The sequence below is a fragment of the Nycticebus coucang genome, chromosome 4 (assembly GCF_027406575.1).
Source record: "Nycticebus coucang isolate mNycCou1 chromosome 4, mNycCou1.pri, whole genome shotgun sequence".
Classification (NCBI taxonomy): Eukaryota; Metazoa; Chordata; class Mammalia; order Primates; family Lorisidae; genus Nycticebus; species Nycticebus coucang.
This window is the reverse complement of record NC_069783.1, coordinates 27423347-27449022: the sequence shown is the minus strand read 5'-3', so window position 1 is coordinate 27449022 and position 25676 is coordinate 27423347. Positions and strand designations below refer to the sequence as shown.

The following is a 25676-nucleotide window of genomic DNA, read 5'->3' as shown; positions in this document are numbered from 1 at the left end:
GTCCTCTGCAGAGAAATTATGGCTGCAGCTTTGCCAAGGCTCCTGAAGAAAGAAACCTGGTGAAGTCACGTGAGGCATGAGTGCAGAAGAGCCTCTCACATCATCTCCCCAGCCCTTCTCCTGCTTCCTCTCATGGCCCACACCCTGCTTACTAATCCTATCATAATTATCCTCAAAGAGGTCTTTGATTTTGCCACTGTCTTGCTAGAAACTTGGAATGGTTCCCATTTTCAATGAAACTCTTTGGCCTCTGAATGTCCTCATCATCTTTACCCCCATCCCTGCCCCTCTCGCCCAAGCAAGACAGGCCTATCCTACCGATGTCCCCTTCCACCGGCTCCTCTGCTCCAGACCTCTTCTCCTCCCCCACCCCATGCCCAAATCTTTGAGTTCTTCCTTGACTTGCAAACCAACTTAAATACCACCTCCTCTATGAAGGCCTCCCAGTCTCTCCAGCCTGGTGGACTTTCTCCTTCCTTTGAGCCTCCGTTGCACATTTCCTGCACCTTCACGTGGCATTGACCTCTGCCCACCTTATTCTACACTAACGGGCACATGCCTCCTCTCTCCCCTGTATAGGAGGCATCTGGAATGCAGCGTTCCTGTCTGATTGCTCTTAGAATCCCCCACAGGCCTAAGGTAGGGCCCAAAACCTGGAGGAAATGCAGATACGTGCATATCAAGGTTGAATGAGAGGTGCCTCCCACAGGCATAGTCCCAGGGGCCAAGGGCAGGGCATCCTCAGGCTGCCCAAGCATCTCAGAAAACAATGTGGGGGTTCTCACTGGGCACTTCTCCTTCCACACCCAACCATCAGCCCTCCTTGCTGGCACATAGACCCCGTCGTGAGGAATTTGGCCTGTCCGTGCCTATATATAGCAGATTCGGGCATTTCGTCTTCAGAAGATTGATTTTCAGGAAGGTGGGAAAGGTTTTGAAGTTTCTTAAGAAACTCTCACTTTACAACAGGAAAGGGCTGGTTGACTGATAGCCTTCCAGGGAGATGATTTCCCAAAAAACAAACAAATCAAGGCTATTTTTCTGTTTATCTTATTGTGAAGCTTTCTCTGGCCACAGTCCAAGAACCTGGCCCTCCAAGGCCATGAAGGAGCCAGAAAGAAACAATATTTCAATGGATACTTTATGACCCCTCTGTGTTGGTTACAAACACTCCTTGGGGTTATAATCAAATCACTTTATATTTCAAAACCAGTTAGGCAACTTCAAGTGATGCTGGACAAGACCCAGCTGTGCCTAACCAAGGGCTTAACCCTTTTGTTGCTGGTAATTGGGAAGCTCGGGGGCAGCAGGGAAGGAGCCAGATTGCCGGAAGCAACAGGCAGTGGGGAGCACTCAGGGGACCCTGGTTGGTACAGAAACATTTCAGTATTTTCATAAATACTTTAGCCCCACTGGAGGCGCCCCAGCTGAATATGAAGGCTACTCATTTCCAAAGACCCTGGCCATCCAGAAATCAAAAGTATTCTCCGGTAGTCAGAAAATCCTGGTCCCAGACCCCAAACTGCACCCTGGACTTAGGGGCCAAGTGTCAGCCATTACATTATGGAGCAAAACTTCGAAAGGGAGGCACTGTGGATCACAGAGGTAGGAGAGAAGTTGACAGCTGTCCACTTGCTCTGCTCTAGAATTAGGAGAGCTGACATACTGAGCCAGGGGATCAACACGTGGGTGCTGGATACCAAATCCTAAGACACCACCATGCCCATCTGTCCCTCACACACATTCCTCTTGCTGTGTGCAGGTTCTGGCTGCAGGTGGTCGCATGGTGGGGGCAAGGATCCAGAGCCACTGTGGCTTTCGACAATATCTCCATCAGCCTGGACTGCTACCTCACCAGTGAGTTCCACCTGCCCCAGCGCTCTGTCCCCCTCCAACCCTGCCAAACTCCCTAGCCTACTCCCGTCTCTCCCACCTTTCCCGGTGTGATTCATTTCTCACTCTAGAAATGAGCCTCACCTAACTCAGCTCATGGGGCTTCTCTATTCCAGTCAGTGGGGAGGACAAGGTGCCACAGGATGCAGTACCCAAATCAAGAAATCTGTTTGAGAGAAACCCAAACAAGGAGCCCACACCCTGGGAACATGCACCCAGACAGACCCCCATCTTCGACCCTACAGGTAAGTGTTCCGCCCACAAATTTGAGCAAAGCAGTGTCTTGTTGCAAAAGGCAGAAGAAAGATCCGTGCTATGATCTGGGGTGGGGATGCGTGTCTAAAGACTAAAATTGGAACCTGTAAAAAAAACACCACCTACAATCTGACTGTGGGGCTCCAAAAGGAAGCTGGTTCTTGTATTGCCTGGGCAAAGGAAGCCCCTGGAAGTTTGTACAAAGGAACAAGTTTCCTCTAGGCCTGGGGAATACTCAGGGCCCACCCAAATGGGAAAACCAAGCTGGTATTCCTTCCTCCACTCAGTTCCTTGGAACCACTGCCCATGCCCTGAACAGAGCAAGCCTGACCATTGGATTTCTCTTCCTCCTAAAGACTGTTGGGCCCAAGGTCAAGGTTATCTATTGCCCAGTGGCAGGCTACCCCATCTTGGGTAAATCCTTAAAAACTCTGGGTTTAACATAGTTCCCCCAGAGCTCGAATCCCCTCAAAAGCCGTTCTGTTCAGCGGTCCTCAGGCTGAGACTTCTCATGGGGTTCTTGCAACTTCAAAGCAGGTGTCTGCAGCCCCTGCCTGGAAACCATAGGTGCAGCTCCCCAGCCACTCTCCATGTCATGGAGAATCTCTCAGGATCAATCTCCAAACCCAGTATGCTCCTGGTGGTTATCAAGCCTGGGCCCGGAGAAGCTTTAGTAAGGCTTTCCAGACCCCACACCAGTAAGACAAGGAGTTTCCCCAAACAGACTCTGGTACCTAGGCACGTGAGGAATCTTCTGACGCAGCAGCCTGGAGAACCAGGTGTTCACACGCTGTCTACCTGTACTCATTTTCCTTTAAAAGATATGTCTATGTCCAAACAACTGGCCAGGAGTGGTGGCTCATGCCTGTAAACCCAGCACTCTGGGAGGCGAGGCAGGTAGATTCATTGAGCTTAGGAATTCAAGACCAGCCTGAGCAAGAATAAGACCCTATCTCTACTTAAAAAATAGAAAAAAAATTAGCCAGTCATTGTGGCAGTTTCCTGTAGTACTAGTTAACTTGGGAGGCTGAGGTAGGAGGATGGTTTGAGCCCAGGAGTTTGAGGTTAGTGTGAGCTAGGCTGATGTCATGGCAGTACAGCGTGGAGCAACAGAGTGAGACTCTGTCTCAAAAATAATAATAATAATATTATATATGTGTATATATATATATATATATATACATACCAATGATGAATCTCTAATTTCTATTTATAATGTGAAATCCTTATTTAATACAAAGTACAAGAAAAACAGGTTTATACTTCTGCCACTAAATTCATCAGTTATTGACTTATTAACTAGATGTTAGTTTTGCTTTGTCTTCAAAGAAATTTTTTCCTTTCTGTCCCCTGAAAAGCTTCCCCAGGAATAACTCTCAGCCTTTCTTGATTCCTGTGTTGATCTAATCCAGCTGCCAACCCCCCTGCTCTCTCCTCTTCTTACCTTTAATTAGACTCCCCAAACATCTTTCCACTTTCCCCGCACAGAGGGGAGCTTGGCCTACTAACTTGCAGCTCTCCCTAGCTCCCACTCAGCCTCATGGCTCATGACAGTGTCTACCCTGAAGGGCACAGCTTCCTACTCATCTGTTCATGCACCTCCCTGCCACCTAAGCCCAGTTATTCACCCCACTCACTCCTTGGCTCTGGGTCAACTATGACCTCCCTGAAATGAATTCAGGAAGTTTAAAAATTCAGGAAAGAGGCCAGACTTCCCCTTCTAGTGCGCTAAGTAAACATAGCCACAGCCACCTGCCCAGACTACCCACCAGCACTGATAACATAGCCAGGACTCCAGAATCATCTACTGAACAGTGGGCAGCTGGGTGTTCGGGCTCAGATCTCAGATGTCGGCAGCCAGCTCCTCTGCAGCCAGCATTTAGGAAACAGCCATCTATCCTGTGCGACTCCTGGGTTTATTGCCACATAACTCCCACTATCCCTAAAAGGCTAATCGATAAGGGCCTGCCCGGTGGCCAGTCAGACTAATGAAATCATGCAGTGGCTCAAAAGCAGCAGTGACTCCCCCACCACCTCCAAATAAAATTAGAAGCGAGGGGCTGCCTGAGAGGCTGGAGAGGACAGCAGCTGGGACTCAAGCCTCCCCCGCTGGTGACTTTACCCCTCCTCTCTGAGCCCAGCCTCAGAGCAGGACTTGGGCGGTAGCTATAAGTCAGCGTTCCGTCTCTCTTCTGGAGTGGCTCCAACTGAAAACTCTAAATACATCCTTAGACCATCATAGGAGCCACATCATATACCCGAGGCTTCTTGAGAAGGCTTCAGGACACCAAATAAAGAGCCACTGCCTTCCTGAGACCCCCTGCTGCATCCAGTCCCATAACCATCCCTGCTGTGCTCCAGCAGCGGGAGGCTTCTCTCCCCCTCAAGGCTTAGATCTTCCAGTCTCACCTGGCCACAGATCTCTATGAGCATGTGGGGGGATGTCTCTGCTTTCTTTGGGGAGATTTACTAGAGGCAAGACCGTCTTTCCCCACCATCCACAGAACAATGTCCATTGAGCTGCCTGGACTCAGCCTCCTGGTTGGGGAGAACAGGCCACATCTTGAGCCCTGGCCCCAGCTTTCCCCTACACCCTTCCTCTGGGGCTGGTCCTGCCGTCAGAGCTGTAAGCACAACCCAGGTCGGGAGCTCAAAGAGTTCCCAGCCTAGACAGGGAGGTCACAACTGAGCAATGATGATGGCAGAGCAAGAGCCTGCAGCCAGAGAAGGCAGAGGAGGGCTCTGGGAGAAGGCAAGGTCCAGGCAGACTCACGAAGGCCCTCGGGTAGGGCCACAGCCACTCAGAGATAACAGCCTGGCTCCTCCACGCCTAGCACTGTGCGCGCCTACAACAGGGACGAGACTGACCCTGGACTCGTTGTTTGGGAGCTTCTGGTCCAGGGAGGAGAGTGGCCTGCGAGCAGCAGGGAATGTCTGCAAACCTACACTCAGAGCTTCTACCTGGGAGGCCCGTGGGGAAGGGGAGGGCCAGGCCAGGGCGGGGAGGGAAAGGAAAGGTGAGCACACCTGACCCCAGGCCAGGACGTGTCCACAGCTGGTCCTCACCCCACACCTGGAGACAGATGCTGTTGTTACCAAGTTAGGGATAAGGAAACGGTGTAGGAGAATTTAAGAGTCCTATGGCAGGCAGGCAGGCAGGGTGCGGGGCCAGATGACAACCTGACGTCTACCTTCCTACACCCAACTCAGCTACTCCCAGGTCTGAAAACAGAAAAGAATAGCGATGAGAGAGCCAGACAGACGCCCCCGCATGGACCGTAAACAGATCAGCTCCCAGCCCTTTGACAAAGAACCCAGGAGACGAGATAATAAGATTTTCTTTCCAAAGTTCAGCGCTGTCAGTTTCTGCTGGAACAAGGGGGCTGGTGGCATTTCCACTCCCCTCCTGGCAGGAATTAGAGCAACTCCTGGAAACACAGAAGCCCAATGGGGTCTTTTGAAAATAGTTACTCACAAAGCTTCTGAGCATCCCTAAATGTTCCTCACATCCCCAAGGCAGCCTCTGCCCACAAATGAGGGACTTGACCTGACTCCCTAGGCCTAGGGGTTTCCTCACCTCCCAGCACACGGAGCAGAGCTGAGCCACCGATGCAAGCAGGGGTGAGCACAGCCAGGTGCTTCACGCGGCATTCTCAGAAGACTCAGGTCATGCTAATCAGATGAAAAAGCTAGAAAGAGAAAATGGGGCCAGTATTAAGTTCAGGGAAATTACATTTGTCAGTTTTGTGCTACAATTACACTAACAAAATGGTCAGTGTAATGCGATCACAGGGCTGCAGAGCCAGGTTCCCCACTCTCTCTCCCTTCCTCTCATTCTCTCTCTCTCTCCACCTTTGTCTCCCTCTTGGGTGACAAATATTAGCAGTGCAGTGGTACAAGCTCTTTCCCTACACAGCTCAGGTTGAGGACAACAGGCCCCCAGAGCCAGTGACCTGTCCCAGCTTCCTTACCCCTCTGTGCAGTGTAGGGAGGGCTGCAGGAGATCAGCTCAGCTAACATAAGAATTAGCTCAAACTTCAGACATAATCCCACAGTCCTGACTGTGGAGCCGTGGCATCAAACCATGACCTTGTCTCCAGGTAGTTTGGGGACATTTTGGTCTACCATTTTCAGAGTGTATATCTCATGCCAAAGGGGGACAAAGAAATTAAAAATACACAGAGTATTGAAAAGAGCACCACGCTGGGAGTCAGAACACCACGGGACCAGGCTGGTCTACACTAGCAAGCTGTGGGCTGAGGACCCTCCACCTCTGCATGGCTTTCCCTCCTGGGCATGTCAGTGAACCCTTCAGTAACAACAATCGTGAGAGGGGCTCGTGCGGACACAGACAAGGGCAGAGAAACCACTGTTTTTAAAAAGTCAAGGCTTGAAATAGACAGTGTCTAAGTCCCTTCCCACTCCCAGTTCCAGGAGTCCAAGGGAGTCCAGAATTGCCATGTCACAAGGGAGCCCTTGCTTTATCTGGCCCATTTCTCCAATTAACCTGCAGCACTGCTAATGTGCCCAGAAGTGAGGGTGACCGCCTGTCCATTTCCACATATGCTCCTGAGATTCAAGAACAGATGCCAACTCCAATGAGAAAGTTTTATGAGTTTCATATAAATTGATTGGGTCTATTTCTGCTAAATGCATTATCCATTCACCACAGAACAACTATTAGAGTTAATAGAATTTGTAACTAGAGCCATTATATTCCAAGCACACCCTTCTGGGGATGACGGCATTGTTGGAAGGCAGGCCCGGCCCCTTCCCTTAGAACCCTTCGAGATGGGGGTCTTTGTTTTCCTTGGAGCCTGCTACACTCAGTCCCAGCAGGCCCAGCCAAGTACTCCAGTAGTACAGGGCCCTGGCCTTTGGATTCACTCAGATCCTAAGTGAATAACATGTTCTAATCCAATTCCAAGAAATCCTGGCATCTTCCATGATGGCCTTACAGATAATCTTATGCCAGGTGGAGCATAGGGAGGATGACAGACCTTTCTTTAGCCATAGATCCCCGCTAAATGCCAATTTCCTAAGATGTGAGAGGTCAGGAGACGAGTCAGGGCGGGCCGGAGGGATGTCCTCAGGTTAGACTCTTGGGCTAATTGTGTCACAGCTTTCCCCAGAAATGCCCAGGTATGGGCACAACTAGAGACTCAGCCAGTGCAGCAGTGAGCACGCCAGCGGGTGGAGGAACTAGATCCGGCCCAGGGTTCCTTCCTTACACTGTCTGCATCTTAGTCGCCGTCCAGTGCGGCTTGTTAAAAGTGCAGATTCCTGGGCCCCTGCACACCTGTGGAATCTGTATGTCTGGGAATGGGGGCGGGGATCAGAATCCACATTTTTAATAAGCCCTCAAGGAAAGTCTGATTAACTAACAAAGTTTAGGAGCCCGGCACTGCAGCCTGCCCTCCTCGTTACAGATGAGGAGCTTGGGCCCTGGGAAGGCAACAAGGCAGGCTCAGAGCCACATGGCATCTTTTAAGGTTCCATTGTTCAGACAGCACAGGCCCTGTGCACTGGTGTCACCTCTTCACACAGCAGTAACAGCCACTCCACCCTGCTCATTGCTGTGCCTGTCCGCGTTGAGCTCGTCCACACATGTCACCCCATTGGTTGATGCTACATTATCCCCTCTTGTAAATGAAGTATTTCAGGTCCAGAGAGGTTGATTAATCTGCCCTAAATCATACAACTTTTATAAAAAGCTAAACAACATGTTTGTTAAAAGTCACATAGAAAGTAAAATTTCTAAGCCGGATAAATATTTGGAAGGCAAAGCTCTGATACACCTTCAATGGCCCCACAATTGAACAGGTCTTCTAGAAGTTTCTTTCTGTTATGGAAAATCCTGTTTTGTATGTTAGTTTTGCTTAAACAGGGCATCTGCACCTTTTACTAACATTCAAGACAGTGCCCCAGGCAGGCAATGTACCCACTCATGCGTGAGAAAAATGACAATTGTGGCTTGCTGGCAGCCCTCTGTGTGCCTTCACTGTGCATTTGGAAGGTGCTTCTGTTAGGACCATTTACCTGTGCAGGGAGGGGACAATTCTCTAAGGTGTGCCAGGCCTGGGGCCACAAATCCAACCCTAGGAGCCCATCAGGCACTGGATATTTCTCTGCTTGACCGCCCGGCTGGTTCACCACCTGCTATGGGTTCTCTCTTACGTTACTAATTTTAGGTTACCACCTATTTCTGGCAGGCACACTAGTGATGACATATGACATGCCAGCCTTAATGAGGCCTGTGGTTCCTAGTCACTGCAGCAGCTTCACACCCTCCTGCTTAGAATGTCACTGTCATCTGGGTGTGCCTCCCTTCCCTGGGAGCAAGCATGCTGCGTTCCAGGAAGAGAGGTGGCATGGATCTAACTCACGCTCCATGACCCTCATTCCTGACATCAATCAGTCTCTGCTGAGGAAGAGACACTGCAGGCTAAAGAGCCTGTCAATATCCCCAAGAGGTGGCTGACACCAAGGGAGACATGTCACTCCCCCAGGGACCCGGTGACCAAAGGCTGGGCTGAAGGCAGAGTGCCCATAAGCCCACAAGCCACAGGGCCTCCCATAATATGTTCTGACTCCTCCCATTCGTCCCTAAGCACATTCAGTGTCTCTGTCATTTACTTCTTACTAACACCCTGCAGGTAGATGTTGCTATGAGGAAGAAGTGTGGCATCTTGTTTAAGAGCACAGACCACCTGTGTCCAAATTCCAGCTCTGTACCTCCCTTCCCCTGTCTGTGCCTTCATTCCTCGCATCAAAAATTGTGTCTAGGTCACTCCTACTTATATCTCACAGGTTTGATGTAAGGATCATATGTGTTAATACATGTCAGGAGCTTAGAGAGGTGCCTGACACTCAGTGGGCTGCATAAGCCATTGTCACCTTTCCATTTTAGAACTGAGGAAACGGAGGGTCAGAAATGTTACGTGAATTGCCCCACCCATCAAACGCAGAGCCAGAGTTCCTAGTCAAGCCGGCTCTCTCTAAAGCCTTCCCCACTTTAACCAATTCTGTTAAGAATTGTGCCGAGTGTGGGTGGTTGCCGGCCAGCACCGAGACCGAGGCTCCTGCTGCACGCACCTTGGCTCTTCTCTTTCCACTCAGGAGATTCAACTCAGTGTTCAAGGCAGGCAACATCGTTGCTTTTCTTGAATCCCAATCCTAGGGAATAAAGACTCACATAGTTTGATTTCACAAGCATGTTATTAGGTGCTGACTCTGTGTCAAACCCTTTGCTGGGTGCCTTGGGGCCTGCAGCTGTGAACCAGCCAAACTGCTGCTCTTGACAAACACATCCCCCAGGGCTTGGTCCACATGAGCTCAGTACGAGGCCACCGTTACCCCAGCACGAGGGAGACTTCCAACTCTGGCACATCTAGAATCAGGCCAGGTGTTCTCGTTTCATCCTGCCCTAGATGGTGCTTTGCAAATTATTCTGAATTGTCCATCATTTTTTGAAAAGAAATGCAGCATTCCGTGAGATAACAAGGTATCAATGATGTTACGGCAGAATTCCCGAGCCCTAGGCCTCCCTGGAGAAACAGCACAGCACCAGCCTGGGCTGGTGGACTCAGAAATGCCTCATGAACCTCCAGTCTAATAGTGGGCAGTGGCTGGAATTACAGCAAACACGGAGCGTGAAGTAGATGCCGTCACTCTTCTGAGCAGCAGACAGGAACCACTGCCTTTCTCTCTCAGGGCCAGCCTGGGAAAATATGTCGTTTTCTCCCATTTGTTTCAGGGAAAGGTTACGTAAGTGGGAGACGATAAATGATCCAGAAACTCTGGGGTCAACGTGCCTTGATTAAGATCATTTAGCTCGGAGACTAGAAGAACACAAAAGCCCCTCCATCAGTGCAAGTACATTAAGCACTTGAGGTTTGGGAAGACCACATTTTTATCATTTTCTCCCAGACTTGCTGCTTCTGCCTGTAAAACAATCTTGCGTCTTCTCAGAGCCTATTCACCTCTCTGCTTGTTGCAGCAAAGCTTCAGTGGTCTCGGACAAAGAAATGTTTTGTTTTGTCTTTTTTAATTCATCCAGACCCAGAGCTGGACAGAGGATCTAGGATGAAAAAGTTTAAAAGGTTAAAATACTGACTCTTGATCACGAAGTGGGTCTTTCCTGCTTGCCTTTTCCCCACAAAGAGGAAAAGAAATAAGAGGTGGAACTGCCTTGGCTATCACTGAGTCAGGGAGGAGAGAGGGCACAGGGCCAAACTCAGCCCAGCTGCTCACTGCCCTCACTGCTGGACACTTATACAAAAGATAATGAGGTCAAAGAAAGTTCTAGTAGCAGAGCAGAGGCTTTGGGGTGGCTGGATAGTTATTTATTGCTTCGTAACAAATGACCATAAACAGAGTAACTTAAAATAACACACATTGTTCTATCTGCTTCTGCAAGGTCAGAAAACCTGGCAAAGCTCAGCTGAATCCTCCACCTCCTGGTCACTCAGGCAATTGCAGGCCGGGTATCAGTCAGGGCTGGGGTCTCATCTGAAAGCTCAGTTGGGGAAGGGTTCACTGCCAAGCTCACATGGTTGTTGGCAGTTCCTAAAGGGTCACTAAACTGAGGGCCTCAGTTCCTAACTGGCAGCTTGCTTTTTGCAAAGCCAGTGAGGAAAGAGAGAAAGAAAGAGAAGTAGAGAGACTATCTTTTAGAAAGACAGAAATTGCAATCTTGTAACACAAAGATGAAAAAGACATCCCATCCTCTGTGCTATATCCGGTTGGTTAGAAGCAGCTCACAATCTCTGCCTACACTCAGAGAGCATTGCACAAGGTGTGATTGTCAGGAGGTAGAGATCACTGGGCGGTCCTAGAGCCCACCTGCAGTGGCCTCTGCCTGCCAGAGATCACCCCACCACCAGCAGGATTCTGATGGGCAGAATTCCTAGAGTTGATCTCAAGCCTATCAGTATTCCACAGAAACATGAATAGCAAGATGATAAGTGGATTGGCAAAGAATGCTAGAGACCAAGTCTAACTGCATGACTTCAGGAGATGCACATATTCTGGGCCCCAGTGTCCTCATCCATGAAGTAGGAGCCTTCTCACAGCTGGCTACCAGGGTGAACAAATGAGGTCATTCCTACGAGGCTTTGAAAGATAGAAAAACAATGTACTAACATAAAAGGTCGTTGTGATGTTATAAGTAACATAGTCAAATATATAATCAAAAAGGTTGGGCCATTCACTCACTGCTTGTAAGTTGCCTTCTACATACACTAGATGCATTTACAGCTCACTTCCTCTGATGAGCTGTGCACTCTTTTGTGTACACACAAAACCCTATGAGCTTCACACATAAATATGCATCTGAGTATATGTTCCTCAAAAGTTTTGCAAAAGTTCCAAGCAAATTCCAGTTTCTGGCCTTCTAAAAATCCATGTTTCAAAGCTTGTTGAGATCACGAAAATAATTGAGGCTCCAGAACCTTCTGAAAGAAAATTTTTTCAAACTTATCCCAAGTGATAGAATTGGGGATACCTGATTTGTTTTTATAGTGCACATTGACAGTGACTTCATCATGAGGGGAGAGAAAATTTTATTCATCTAATTGTTATTTTTTAGTAAGTAACTATTAATATTAACAAGTGAGGAAAATAGGGGTGAGCTTTGAGTTCTCCAGCAGCCTAACTTGGAATCAGGAAATCTCCCTGGGCCTCAGAATAGCTCCCTGGGAAAGAAGACTATTTCTTTCCCCTCAGCTGACTTCCTGATGTTGGTCCTACTTACTAGCTCATTCAGTCTACAAGTTGATCACACACATCAGTCATAAGATTGTAACTTCTGTCTTTCTAGAAGACAGTCTCTTTCACTCTCTCTCTTTCTTTCTTTCTTTCCTTGCTGGCTTTGAAAAAAGCCAGCTGCCATGGTGTAGAGGAACTGACCTCTAGCCAGTTAGGAACTGAGGCCCTCAGTTTAGTGACCCTCTAGGATCCAATAAGCCACAGGGTTAGTAGAATATCCACACTGCTAAGGAGTAGAACACAAGACTCCCACCATTCACCCATGTGTATGAGTGTCCAAGTGTGAGTGTGAGCTGTTGTGTGCTCAAGTGAGGAGGTAAGTGTGTGCACCAGCCCCCAGGGGCCTATGTCTTCCAATACCAGGTAAAAGACAAAAGCCCTTTTGGCAAACATGCATTTGTAGCCGCATGGGCGGTGCCTGTGGCTCAGTGGATAGGGCGCCGGCCCCATATACCGAAGGTGGGGGGTTCCAACCTGGCCCCGGCCAGCTAAAAAAAAAAAAAAAAAAGCAGCGTTTGTAGCCACAGGACCCCAGTTCACTGGCGTAGAGCACTCACAGCAAAGCAGGAGCTCCTGAGGGCCCAAAGTGCCACATATGTTCCCTCGCATGCATGACTCCCCCTCCCCACAGCCACTCCAGTGGTTTGGTGGCTGGTACCTGGCCTAGTCTTTTCTCTTTACAGAGTGTCCCAAAAGAAGCCCCTAAAGTTGCCATACATAGGGAAAATGGGAAATTGTAAGCAAATGCACCTTTATTTACAAAACACTCTTTACATGTTGGCCACCCCTTTGTAAAATTTTGTAATGAATATTTTGTAAATAAAGGTAATTTAGCTACAATTTTCCATTTTCCCTATGTACGGTGCCCTTTGGGACACCCTCTATTCTCTGTCTCCTAAAACTATAATGGAAATCTCATTTAAGCACAGATTTGTCTTCATTTAACAAAAGGCTTCTTAACTACATTCCTCCTTCTATGTGACCAGAAGATTCTGGAGCCTCAATTATTTTCGTGATCTCAACAAGCTTTGGAACTTTGTTTTAGGGCCTGGACATACAGCAGCGATTGAAGCAGAGGAAGCCCTGCTCTCACAGAGCTGGCACCTCGTAGGGGAGCAGAAAACAAACCATTGCACAGACAGCTTAGTTTCAGAGTGATGTGCTATGACAAATAGGAAGCCAATTAGGGAGCTGGAGAGACAGTGGCAGATAGGGTATCAGGGGAGGAAAGTTCAAGTTCCCGTAGGTGAGCCTCAGAGCACAACCAGGAAAACACACTGGGTACTAATCTATGGATCCTACTTTGTACTCTAGGCTGCTATGACCTGGGAAGCCTTCAAGGCCCTCCACAACACAACCACAGCACTCATAAGCTCTAAAGGCCTTGACCATGAGTGTGCTGAGACGCAGCAGAGTGGGTGGAGAAAGGGGAGCACAGTTTGGCAGAGCAGAATGAGCCGAGGGCATGACTCAGGTACCTGGCTCTCCACCAAAGACAGCAGGCTGAAGGCCGGCCATGTGCAGGGTCTGAGGAAGTGTTGGAAACCTGGCCCCCTCCAAGGTGTCATTTGCTATTTCAGGGAGAGCAACAGGATTCTCTGGTCAATAATATTTTCATTGCAGGTAGGTGGGAGAGTTCAATTATAGGAGTCTCCATTCAAGTGGAAGTAGGTCCCAGGTTGAAGTAGGCCTGTGAGCAGTCCAGTCACATAACAAAAGTTATTTCACAGATGACTGCTGATGTTAACTCAGTGGCCCTAACAGTGAGTACTTCCCTTAGTTCCATGCCTAATAATGTCAAGAGCTCTGAACTCTTGTTGGCCTTTTTCTCTCAGGTTACAAAATGGCTGCTGTGTCTCCAGCTGCCATGACTGCATTGCAGGCAAGAGTAAGAGAACATCCGTTCTCTTTTCTCTAGCCCCCTAGTCTTCCATGCTTTGCTTTCTCTTCTTGATCCACCATTTAATCCTAATGGTTCCTACTGCTTTCCCTTCTGCCCTTGACATTAGATTGTCCACCCTCTCATGAATCTCAGTTCCCCAATTCATTCTGGAGGGTCTGAGATCCAGACTCAGCATTTGGAACCTCCTTCAAGCTCCAAATCCCTGGCCTGTTGGGCAACCTGCACCTCCGCCTGCCCATCTGTCAGAGCTATTACAATCTCGAGGGTCTTGTAAGGATTATTGTGTTGTTGTAGCTCATCATGAGTTAGAACAAACACTAAGCCAGGATCACTGAGAATAAAGCACCGAGGGGCTATGGCTTCCCACCTTTTTCCTCTCTCTTAGAGGCCAGTGGACCTTCTAACCAGAGGTAGTGAATCCTAATAACATAACTCCTATGTTGACATACTAGATCAAATCTTCTCCAGGTCTGCAGACAACAGCAGACAGGGCAGAAGCCCAGGACTCTTCAGACCTGAGCATGGCAGATCTTGCATTTGAAACACCACCTCTCCCAACTTGAGCCTCAAACCTAAGTTCATTAAATGTAGCCCACAGATGAGTGAGAGTCCACAGCACCCGTCTCAATATCAAATACTTTATTAGCATAACTCTGGCCTGAAACCAACTTGGAAATAACCAAATTAGCCCCAAGGCCTCCCTTAACTTAATTTTTACAGCTCTGCTTTCAGGATAGTGTTTGCCCTGTGACCTTTCTCTTCTCCCACGTGTTGCTGACTTTCCCTTGGGGAACAGGGGGTGGCAGAGGACTCAGCACAGCAGCCATCGCAGGAGCCATTAAAACCTCCTGCAGATTTCTGGATGTCAGAACTGTTTAGGGTAATTCAGTCCTGAAAGCAGCTTTTATCTCAGCGGTCCTCCCTTGCTGCCCCATGGATGGGAGCTAGCTCACTCGGAGGTTCCTCACCGAGAAACCTCCCTGTAGGAAGGGACACGGGCCTCTGGTCTTTGTTCCTGGAACACTCCAGCATCATTAGTCGCCTGCCTAGAGGAACTGTGTGTGCAGCAAAGGGAACAAAGATGAAAAAGTATAAAGGAGATCACGTGTGTGAACGCATTGGGTAAAAGGCAGGGGCGATGTTATAACTGTCGTCATTACTTCTCATCATCAGAGAGAAATAACCAGAAGCTTGGCCTGAATGAAAACCTGTCTGTGCATGTGTGTGTGTGTGTGTGTGCACACAGAGACGCATGCACAGGTGTGTGTGCAAGCATGTGGTGCCTGTATGCGCATGGCCGATCGTGTGTACACGCATACACATGCATGCAAATTAATTCAGTCCGAGAAACAAAGTAGAAGAACAACATGGAAAATTCGGCAACTGAAAAGTTTATCTTATAGAAAGAGCCCAGGCCCTGTGCCCCTCCTCACTTAGCCTCAGGCTTACTCCGTAATCACTGACTAGTTGATTAACTTTTCTGCGTGATCACATATCTTATGATGTAAAAGTAACAATTTTTCCTCCTTCCCTATGAAAATTATAAGCAGCTAAGCTTAGGGGAGGGTGAAGGTGCTACATAGATGTACTAATTAAATACATGTTAACGGAAGGCCTAACTATTCCCAACACTGTTCATTCAGAATATAGTAACATCCTTTGGTCTGTGGTTAGATTTCCAGCACCTCCCACCATCCACCAAACAGAACCACCCAAAATATAAATATATTCCAAAACGGTGTCATTAAGGCTCCCTTCAGCTGACTGCCCTTCAGCCTGACAGAGAGAGGGGCAGGGCCACTCAAACCTCTCACCTGGCACTGGACACAAACTAAGGCCAGGCGTAGAGGTCGAGCTGCAGTCCTAAGCATAGAGAGAGACACGGCAGAGAGAGAAGGGAGCCAGAGTGAAATATGCATACCTGGGGCCATTTCATGAAGGGTCAAGTAGCCCCAAACAACTCACTAAGTCTGGGAAGCACTATCAGGAAAAGGTTAAATTATACTTAGAGAGCTATATCAAAAACAGGCAGGACATGATGTAATGGCAGGTTCTTGGCCATGGTCATGGGAAAGGTCCCTGAGGTATAACCTGAAAACCCTGCAGTTACGAGAATAAGAATGTAGGTGAGGGCTCTGACCAGACGGTAAAAAGGAGCTAACCATAGCAAATGAGCTCCAATTATTCCTACATTACAATTTTTTTCAAGGATTCTGGGAAGATGGCAGTGATTGTAGTAACAGCATAGATTTTTTTTTTTAGTCATTGCTGAATCCCTGCATAAGAAACAAAAAAGCCATATGTCAAAACTGAAAACCCATGGACAACATTTACAACAAAATGTGACGATAAGGCCTTCCCTTCACATCCCAACATGAGCGAGTGAAGACAGAGGGTCAGCAGCCAGGAGACCTGTGTAGTCTCAACACCTGCACAGAGAAAGGACAGGCTGCCTTACGAGCCTGAGAACAGAACTCCAAAGTAGCCAACAGAGCACCCTGGAAATTATAGAAAGCCAATCTGAGAACACTGCTGAAACCCGAAGAGGCTCTGCCCACCCAGCAGTGTGTGAGTGCCTGCGGCCCTTGGCCATCTCTGAAGGGTGGACCAACACGCCCACCAAGGCTTCTTTCCGGAAAGGGTCCCCACTGAGAAGAAACTTGTGGCAGTGAAATCAGTGCTGAGTAGGGAAGGGGTAATAGAGTCTATAAATGAGTGGATGAATGAATGAATGTCCAGCTAAAAAGAAAGAAATAGAGCCAGAAACCTCAGAAAGCAAACTGCAATATTTTTTAACACTACAGGGAAAAGAAAAAAGTTGAGGGACCCCTGTGAAGTTTAAAAACTCCCGCACCCTAAAAATTCAGGAAAACTAATTTCTTATAGAAATGCGTAATAGAAGAGTGTCAAGTTCAAACCCCATACAAAATTACAATTAAAATAAAGGGCACGAAGGGCAGAATAACGCCCCTGAAAAGAATGAAAGCATGCCTGAAGATGAGCCTACAGGACAGGTCGTAATTGTTACCTTCTGTTTCCAAATGAGCAGAGACCACAATGTACGTGATGTAATAATGTAAGCCAGTATAAGCAGAGCTCAAAAGTTCAGTGGTAGAACTCAGAAAAGAATTTAAAATAAAAGAAAAAATATTTTCAGAAAGGAAGATTAGACTAAAAGAAACAAAGAGTTAATAAACACAACAGTTAATACCTTGCAAGAATAGAGGTGAAAAGAGGAATTTGTGTGTGTGTGTGTGTGTGTTTTTTTTTTTTTTTGGCCAGGGCTGGGTTTGAACCCAGCACCTCCAGTATATGTAGCCGGCACCCTACTCCTTTGAGCCACAGGTGCTGCCCAAAAAGAGAACATTTTTAAAAATCAAAAAGATGACCTACATCAAAGAGAGGCAAGGGAGAGCTGAAGATGAAATAATAGGAGTATCTGAAGAATAATAATAGGAGTATCTGAAGACGAAAACCGAAGAATGGGAACCAAGCAAAACGCTCAAGCTGCAACTCAAGGGAAATATCCTTATAGAAACTACTCTTTAAATACACTGAATAGCTAAGGATGCTGACTCAGAACGAAGCAGTGCAAAGCTAATTCTGGTAAAATTGCTGGACTTCAAAGAAAAAGAAAAAAATACTTTGAGCACCTAACCAAAGCAGCAAGTGATTTATTAAGAAGGAATATTAGAATATTAATGTCCGTTTTGACAGCAACACTTTATATCAGAAGAAAATGGAGTAGATTATTTACCATATTCTAAGGAAAAATATATTATTGGCATCCATGAATTCAAGGAATTCTTCTCTTATGAGCTCTTTCATTGTTTTAAGTAATTTACCTTAAAACAAGTGCTAGACAACAAAAGTGATGAGAGAGATGTCAAGATAGGACTGATATGAACAAGAAACATAAATACGTACAGACTTATGACTTAGGAAGGGTTAAACAGGAGAGAGGGTCGTCATAACGACCATCTGCCCAAACAGTGTAGTTAAAGCACAACTGTGACAAGGAAGGATAAGAGAAAAGAAAGCACGGATATGGAAAAAAAATGTTAACTGGTCTCAATTTTTAGGTTAATAATGGTGATAGCCCAACATCTTGGGAACATTTCAGAACCTTCAGGACAATGTTAACCTAGGCTGAAGTTAGAATTGGGCTCCACTGAAGGGGAGGCCCCCAGTAGGGTGCCAAGCCCATGTCTTCAGCTCTCTTCCCCAGCACACTCTTGAGCAGTGGTTCTCAACCTTCCTAATGCCTCCTAATGCCGTGACCCTTAATACAATTCCTCATGTGTGGTGACCCCCAACCATAAAATTATTTTCATTGCTACTTCATAACTGTAATTTTGCTACTGTTATGAATCGTAAATATAATGTAAATATCTGATATGCAGGATGTATTTTCATTGTTACAAAGGGGTCACAATCCACAGGTTGAGAACCACTGCTCTTAAGGAAAAAATATATATCCACATAAATTATGTACATACATATATATGGACAGAGAGGGATTCTTTCATTTCCATTGTTGAGCTGACTAAACCATCCACCATGCTTCTGCCTCCAATTGATGAGGCCGCCCCACCCCCAGGCTCTTGCTATAGGCACAGATTGGGTCTGCAGAACAGGCTGGAGAGGACTAGGCTTTCCAACTCCCTTCCTGAGCTTTTCCTGCTGCCCACATCCTCATCTCCAACCCACTGAGTTTAAATTCCCAGGTGCTGCTGATGCAGAATCCACAGTCACAGAAATCAAAATCCCACCCCCACTCTTACCCCCGCCACATGCCCAGCTGTCACCCTGCTGTCTGGGTGAGCACCAGCCTTGACTACAGACAGGAGTCTCAGATGCACCCTAACCTTTAGAGTCGAGGGCTTTACACTGAACTTTCACACTGCCTTGCTTCCTTTAACGTGCCAGCCCAGCCTCTCTCACAGGCAGAGAAACTAGATCAAAGTGCCCCAGTGGATCAGAGATGAGGCTGCCCCCAAACCCAGCTGTTTTTGCTGACTCCAAAGCCCATATTTTCGTTTTTTTTTTTAGAAATTTTATTTTATTTTTTTATGTCTGTTGGTAATTTTAGTATCTTCTTTTTTTTTATTTTTTTATTATTAAATCATAGCTGTGTACAATAATGCATTTATGGGGTATAGTGTGCTGGTTTTATACACAATTTGAAATACTTAAAACCAAAGCCCATGTTCTTTCAACATCACCCCTCGGGCACAGTCCACATATACAGGGGGCCCATAAAGTTCATGTGCAACTTAAATAGTGTAGCTAAATTACACACGAACTCTATGGCCACCCTGTATATTTTGGGCACTGGAGGAAGTAAAAGCCAAGACACCAACCAAGCTCTGCTTAAAAATGCCTTCTTCAGAGTCCTTTGCGTGAACGTGTCCACACCCTTAATAATACAAACACATCAGAAGACCAACAATAGGCCATTGTTATTACCTTCCAGTCCTTGAAATGACCCATCAGAAACCAAATAGAAATCAACATCTTTATTTGGAAAAAAAATAAAAAGAAGCCCCAGAAAAGTGCTAAGCACTCAGCATTGAGCAGATCATGTAGTAAAGCCCCAACTGGTACTTCCGTCTCCCAACCTCAGGGCAGGGCAGTGTGACCAAAACCCACCACAACTGGCCCAGTGGGCAGGTTGTCCAGCCTGCCCAGTGTAATCTCCAGCTACTGTTTATCTTGGCAACTCAAACTAAACTTTCACATTTACATCACTGAATTAGTTCAAAGTCTTTAAAATTTTTTTCACTTTAATGTTTTAGTGAACAAAAACTATGTACAACCAAATTAATTTTTCCATCATCTTCTATAGAATTCAACTCAGTCTCTCTTTAAAGAAAAAGAATTTCTGCAGTCTTATGAGATTTGCGTATTTTAAGTAAAATTCATTTATCAAGAACACGTCCTTTAAAGTTTTAACAGGTTGTAAAAATGTTAGAATTCTGGCCAGTGTGAGATCTGAGAACTCCCTAAGGTCTGGCCTGGCTCAAAGAGAGAAAAATTGGAAGGAAATGGTTCACAGACAGGAAGGGGTGGGGAAGGGTCTGTGCTGAGCGCTCCCGTGACTCAGACCCCCAGAAGGTCACCTAAGAACACTGGGTGAGGACACAGAGCCCCAGGAAGTAGGTGAGAGACTAGGGAAAGGAGAGGAATGTGTCTTGGGCCCTGGACCAGGTGGGGTCATAGGGCTGACTCTGCATCCAATTCACTCCTTCTGTCTTCTCTGAGCTAAGAGGTTCCCAGATGCAGATGCCAAAGGAGAGTACGTTAGATGCAGTCCCAATAGCACTGACTGAGCACTTATTGTTTGCCCAGCACTATGCTAGACGCAGTAAGAGACTCCCCAAGCCTGTCCCAACTGGAAGGGGCCCTCTCCCTCTCCTTGGAACTCTCCTAATGCCCTGTATTGTGTTTGGCTGCTTCTCTTTTGGTCTCTTGTAAGGCTGGGGCCCTATCTGCCTCAGCTTTGTCTCTACCCTAGTATCTGACCCAGGGTCTAGGATCTAGTAGGCTTTCAACAGAAGCTTGCAGTTTGAATGACTGACTGGCATTTCTAGCCCTGACCTCATTGCCATCTTGAAACGTAGGTTTGGGGCCATGGGGCAGACATCCCAGAGGCAGCCCCAGGAGGCTTCTGGAGGAGGGAGGGACCGGCTGAATGAGTGACTGCATCTCCTCTGTGCCACAGTTCACTGGCTGTTCACCACGTGCGGTGCCAGTGGGCCCTATGGCCCCACCCAGGCCCAGTGCAACAACGCCTATCAGAACTCCAACCTGAGTGTGGTGGTGGGGAGCGAGGGCCCACTGAAGGGCATCCAGATCTGGAAAGTGCCAGCCACCGACACCTACAGGTGCGTATGGAGGAGGGGGAGGCCGGGGGGCACACCCCACCCTCCTGAAGAGGACTGGAGCCCTGCCTGTGGGTGCATGCCTGCGGGTACCCCAGGATTAAAGGCCATAGACTTCAGCCCATGGTGGGGTACAAGGGCTAGAGATGGGGAGATTTGGGATAGTAAAATACAGCAACCAAGGAATGTGTATCTCTTGTTCTCTAGTTCATAGGGTGTTCATGGAGATGCTATGCATGCATGAAGTAGCCCCAGAACAATTATTAATAATGATAATTATGATGCACTGTACTTTGAATGTTACTTGATGCTCTTCCAATGAGACAGAACATATAAAATGTTTGGGAAACAGAAGTATGACACACAGGAAGGCTTATGGTCTTTTTTTGAGCCTCGTTTCCCTGTTGGAAAGAAGAGCGAGTTGTTCTGGAACATTCATCCCCAACCCCCCAATATCCACTGGAGCAAGGCCAGGCTGGGGGCAGGCCTGACTCCACTTGGCCACTTCAAGGCCATGGCACTAAGTGAAGCTAAGGGGGCAGACTGAAGGACTGGTTAAAACCCAGAGGGCAAGACCCCACTCAGGATCGCCTGATCAGAAGTGTCTGATTCTGTGCGGCTCAAGTGTAGTCCAGGAACTGTCATTTCTAACAAGTTCACAAGTAATGTCGACATTAGTCTTTTGGAACAACTGCCTTTGATCAGACCCTCACAAGAGCTCTATCCATGACCAGGCAAGGCCTCATTTTACAAATGAGGACCCTGGGACTCAGAGAGTCACGAGCCTCCCCATGGTCACACCAGGCAGAAGCAGCCACCAACTCGAGGCTGCTGAGGGCTGCCCCGGTGCAGGTGCCCACACCGGAGCCCTGGCAGTACTGATGCTGCAAATGCCCCCAAGGCTGGACGTGGGTAGGAATTGAGCTCCACAGCCCCCGACATCCGTCACATCCTCAGCTCCCGGGAAGGAAAGGGCTTCTCAGGTTGCCTGTTTCCCCTGGTGAGTTTAATGTATCCTGTGGTAGCCTCATCCCTGGGCTCTTGGGGTAGATGTGTTGAGGAGAGTCCTAAGTGCTTTTTAAACAGCACTGGAGGCAGGAAAGCTCTAACAAGGTTTGGCTGTAATCAAATTAGTGGCCCCAGGGCCTGTACACCACCAGGAAGTGTCCCTTCAATATCCAGCCACCTCTGGGCTCTCTACACAGAGCAAGCCAGACCTCTGCTTCCTGCTGAGCCCATCCCACATACAAAAACCAAGAAGGAAGCAGAGGAGCTGTGAGGTGTGCAGGGACCCCCATGGTAAGCCCCCAGTAGAGCCCATGGTCCTGCTCCTGCCCATGGAAACTGCAAAGCCAGTCTGGCCACAGAGGGGGACAAACAGGAGATGCTTCGCTGGGAGGAGGAGGTTCCTCTTGGATCAGACCTACCAGCCAATTCACACAGGTGGTTCCTAATAATCACTCGAGACTCTCTTTCCCCATCAGTGAGAGGCAAGGAGTTGTCAACACCAACTCAGCTGGTTGTGAGTTAGCATGCAAGTGCCCAGCATGATGTCTGCAAGTGGCAGGTGCTCCCTGGCCCGTGGGCAGAGAATCAGCTGCAGCAATGGCACCATCAGGCTGCGGGCAGCAGCCAGGCAGGATTTCCAAGAACAGATCTGTCCCGCAGGCAGATGACTTTTCTTTCTCCAAGGACTTTTTTTCTGTTTTTAAAGACTGGGCCTGCCAGAAGAACTACACTTATTAAATAATAATTCATTCATTTTCCCATTTATTATTAATCACAACCCTATCTAAGTCTAGTCAAGTTTCCGATCTGCGTGAAACACCACAGTATTGCCACATCGCATTGATAGACTCCCAGCCCAAATCAGAGAGCTGTTTCCACTGATCTCTTTGAAATATTGAGACTAGCTCGTGGCCCCAGCACTGCCCAGCAAGTTCCTCATTAGAAGTATGCAGAAGGAACCATTTTTCTATTGAAGCAGGACATTTTTGAAATGTCCAAATTAGTAGAAGGGACATTTTGATTTGGCCCAAGATAGGACATATCAGAATGGAAGAATCAAAACCAAGTCTTCCTTTTTCTGGGAGACTTTTTCTCCATACTAATTATTATTACTTATTAAGTATAGTTTATCTGGTGAGAAAAACAGGGGACATGATGGAAGACATGAAAAAAGGTGTTTGGAAACAGAAGGTGGAGCACCTGCCTGAGGCCATGCGCCTGCCTGCCAGCGCATATGGCCGCTGCCTGAGCCCTGGGTCTCAGACGCTCCTACTGACCTCTCTGCCTGCTGGTCAGGGAGGTGAAAGGAAGAGGGGAATAACACTATTGGGGCACCTACTTTAAGCCAAGGTGGGACCATCATTGCCTGGGCCTCCTCGAGGACGTGTAAAGTTGAAAGCACCCCCACTCTGAACTGGCCGTTCGTCCTGGGCCATCTCCCACCCTGCCCTCCTTCCCCTACTGCCAGGAAGGAGAAGACAGTGGCTGGTTTGGGGCTCTGGTCCGCTCTGACCTCATCTCTCCCTCCATCCCCAGCTTGCCCTGTCCTTGATTTGCCACTTCCGTCTGTCAAAACAGTGTGGGATGACACAGTCACTATGTCTGAATCCGTGTGTCTTGGTGTCTGGACTTGTGCCCTCCCGCTTTGCAAATCTCAAGGAAACATGTTAAGCACCTCTTAGGATGCTGTGCCTGACACCAAGGGTATAAGGAGATTAGTACCCGACTCCTGCCCCAGGGGGGCTGCAGCCAGTGGAGGCTGTGGCATGGAGGCTGATGTGGAGGCTGACGCAGGTGCTGCTGCCAGAAGGGCCCTGCACCAGCCTGAGTCATGAGCCACATCCACCAGGAGACAGGCACCTGGGCTCAGTCTGAAGGTGACAAGAGTCATCTACAGAGAAGCCAAGAGGGCCTGCATGGAGGAGGGAGCAGCCATGCAGTGCCTGCTGTAGGCACAGGAAGTCGGTGCTGCTCAAGTCCCGGCCAGCCTGTGGGGGCCGAGGGCTGGGAACTGGAGCATCACCCCAAATGTCTCCAGCTCACTCTGCTGACAGCGTGAGAGTGGGAGAGAGGCAGGCTATCCCGTCACCCAGGCCAGAGTGGAAAGGGCTCACCCAGGGCAGGAGGAAGATGGACGGAGGGGAAGGGAGGGGCTGGCAGGAGGTAGGTGGGAGGTGGGGCCAGTGTGACCTGTGACAACCTTAGCACCCCGGCTGGGGGCTGAGGCAGCCAGGCAGTGAGATGCAGTGGCTCTTCTATAGCACCTGGCTGAAAAGGAAAGGTGAGGTGACAGGAACCTGACAAGGGGCTTTGGGGGCTGTGCTCTGAGTGACCATAATGAGAGTGGGGTGGCTGGAGTGGAGGGAAGGTGCGAAGCCACTGTCATGCCAAGAGAAGAGCACAGATTGTGAGAGTCATGCTGAGGGATGGGACATCCCCTCAGGAATGGAGGGGATGAGAGACATCCTCAGAGTTATAAAACAGAGGCAGACAGGGACAGAGCCCAGCCCCAAGCACTGGGGGAGGCCTTAGCGAGAGTACCTGTGACAGGCTTCTCGAATGGACCGTGTCACCTCACCTCTTCATCCCTCTCTCTCCCTGCACCTCTCTGGGGCTAAACCTCCTTCCCAGCCCGCAGCCTCCCCACACCTGCTCCGCCACACCGAGACCATGTATGAAAACATTTGACAAACATGGCCCACAGCTCCTGGTGGTAGTTCTCCCATGGCTCGCTTGCTCTTCAGACATAATATACAAAAGGCCCTGGATCCCCACTGGAACCAGCTGACCTGGGCCACAGCTGTTCCTGATGGTCTGCATCAAAGACACTCATTTCCCCACCTGGCCCCAGGGACCAGCATGTGAAGCCGGGTGACACCATCATTCAACTCAACCCACAAACAGCCACAGCGCCCCTACTGTATGCCGGGCACTGAACCCTGGGGCCCTGCTGTGTGCTGAGCGCTGAATCAGAGAGCCCTACTCCGTGCCAGGCACTGAGCCATGGGGCCCGACTGTGTGCCGAGTGCTGAATCAGAGAGCCCTACTCCGTGCCAGGCACTGAGCCATGGGGCCCAACTGTGTGCCGAGCGCTGAATCAGAGAGCCCTAGTCTGTGGCAGACACTGAGTAGATGCTGCAGGACTGGTAGAGGGGACTGAGACTCTGCAGCCTCACAGTCTCTGGAAAGATCACAAGGCAGATAAATTCAATACAGTGCACAATGCCAATCAAGTTCAGTCAATACTGGGAGAGACGTCAGAGGCATGATTAATTGCCAAAGCAACCATGCAGACAGCGCTTGCTGTGAAGGGCACAGAGCAGGGAAAGTCAGAGGTGGAGACACCAGGCAAAGATGGATGGGCTGAAGAAAGAACCAAGTGTGGATCCAACTTTTGCCACCAATACAAAGTCATGGTGGTGCCTGCTGTGACCTTAAAAGTTATCTTCCCTTCTCTCCAGAGGCTCTATCTGCAGAGGGAGGGTGTGTAGAGAGGTACCTGAGGTCCCTTCCAGCTCAGAGGTGCTGCCCAGGTCAGGAAGGTGCAGAGGGAAGAAGTGGACAGTGAAGCTGCTCACTGGTGCAACAGGAATGAAACCTGAGACTACCCCACCAAGGGGCACGTGCCTAAGTAATTAGGCCCTTCATCACTGACCCCAGGGGTGTCAGCCCTCTGGCTTATAATACCATTATACGCCAGATCAGAAATTTCCTACTGACCAAGCCCTGTCCACACTAATGCATCTCACGTGTTCTCACAATGACCCTGTCGGATGGTCAGGGTTGTCCTTGCCATCCTGAATTCACAGATGAGGAAACAGAACCAGTAGAGACAGGAAGGGACTTGCCCAGGGTCCCACTGGGAGTTAGGCAGAGCCCAGAGCAGAGCACAGTTCTCCTGCTCTCGGGGGGGCAACACAGGAGAGAAATGAGGAGCTTCTGCTTCTCCAAGTAGGGTCCACTCC

At 48.5% G+C, this 25676-nt stretch overlaps 1 protein-coding gene across 1 annotated transcript in view; it reads left to right on the top strand.

Annotated features, from left to right (window-relative positions):
* Positions 1–25676, top strand: part of LOC128584279 (ALK tyrosine kinase receptor-like) — a 55041-nt gene that overhangs the window by 15275 nt on the left and 14090 nt on the right. Inside the window, exons 2-4 of the mRNA XM_053589322.1 lie at positions 1763–1857; positions 2010–2138; positions 20544–20706. Coding sequence (XP_053445297.1) covers positions 1763–1857; positions 2010–2138; positions 20544–20706 — 387 coding nt within the window. The remainder of the gene's footprint in view (positions 1–1762; positions 1858–2009; positions 2139–20543; positions 20707–25676) is intronic.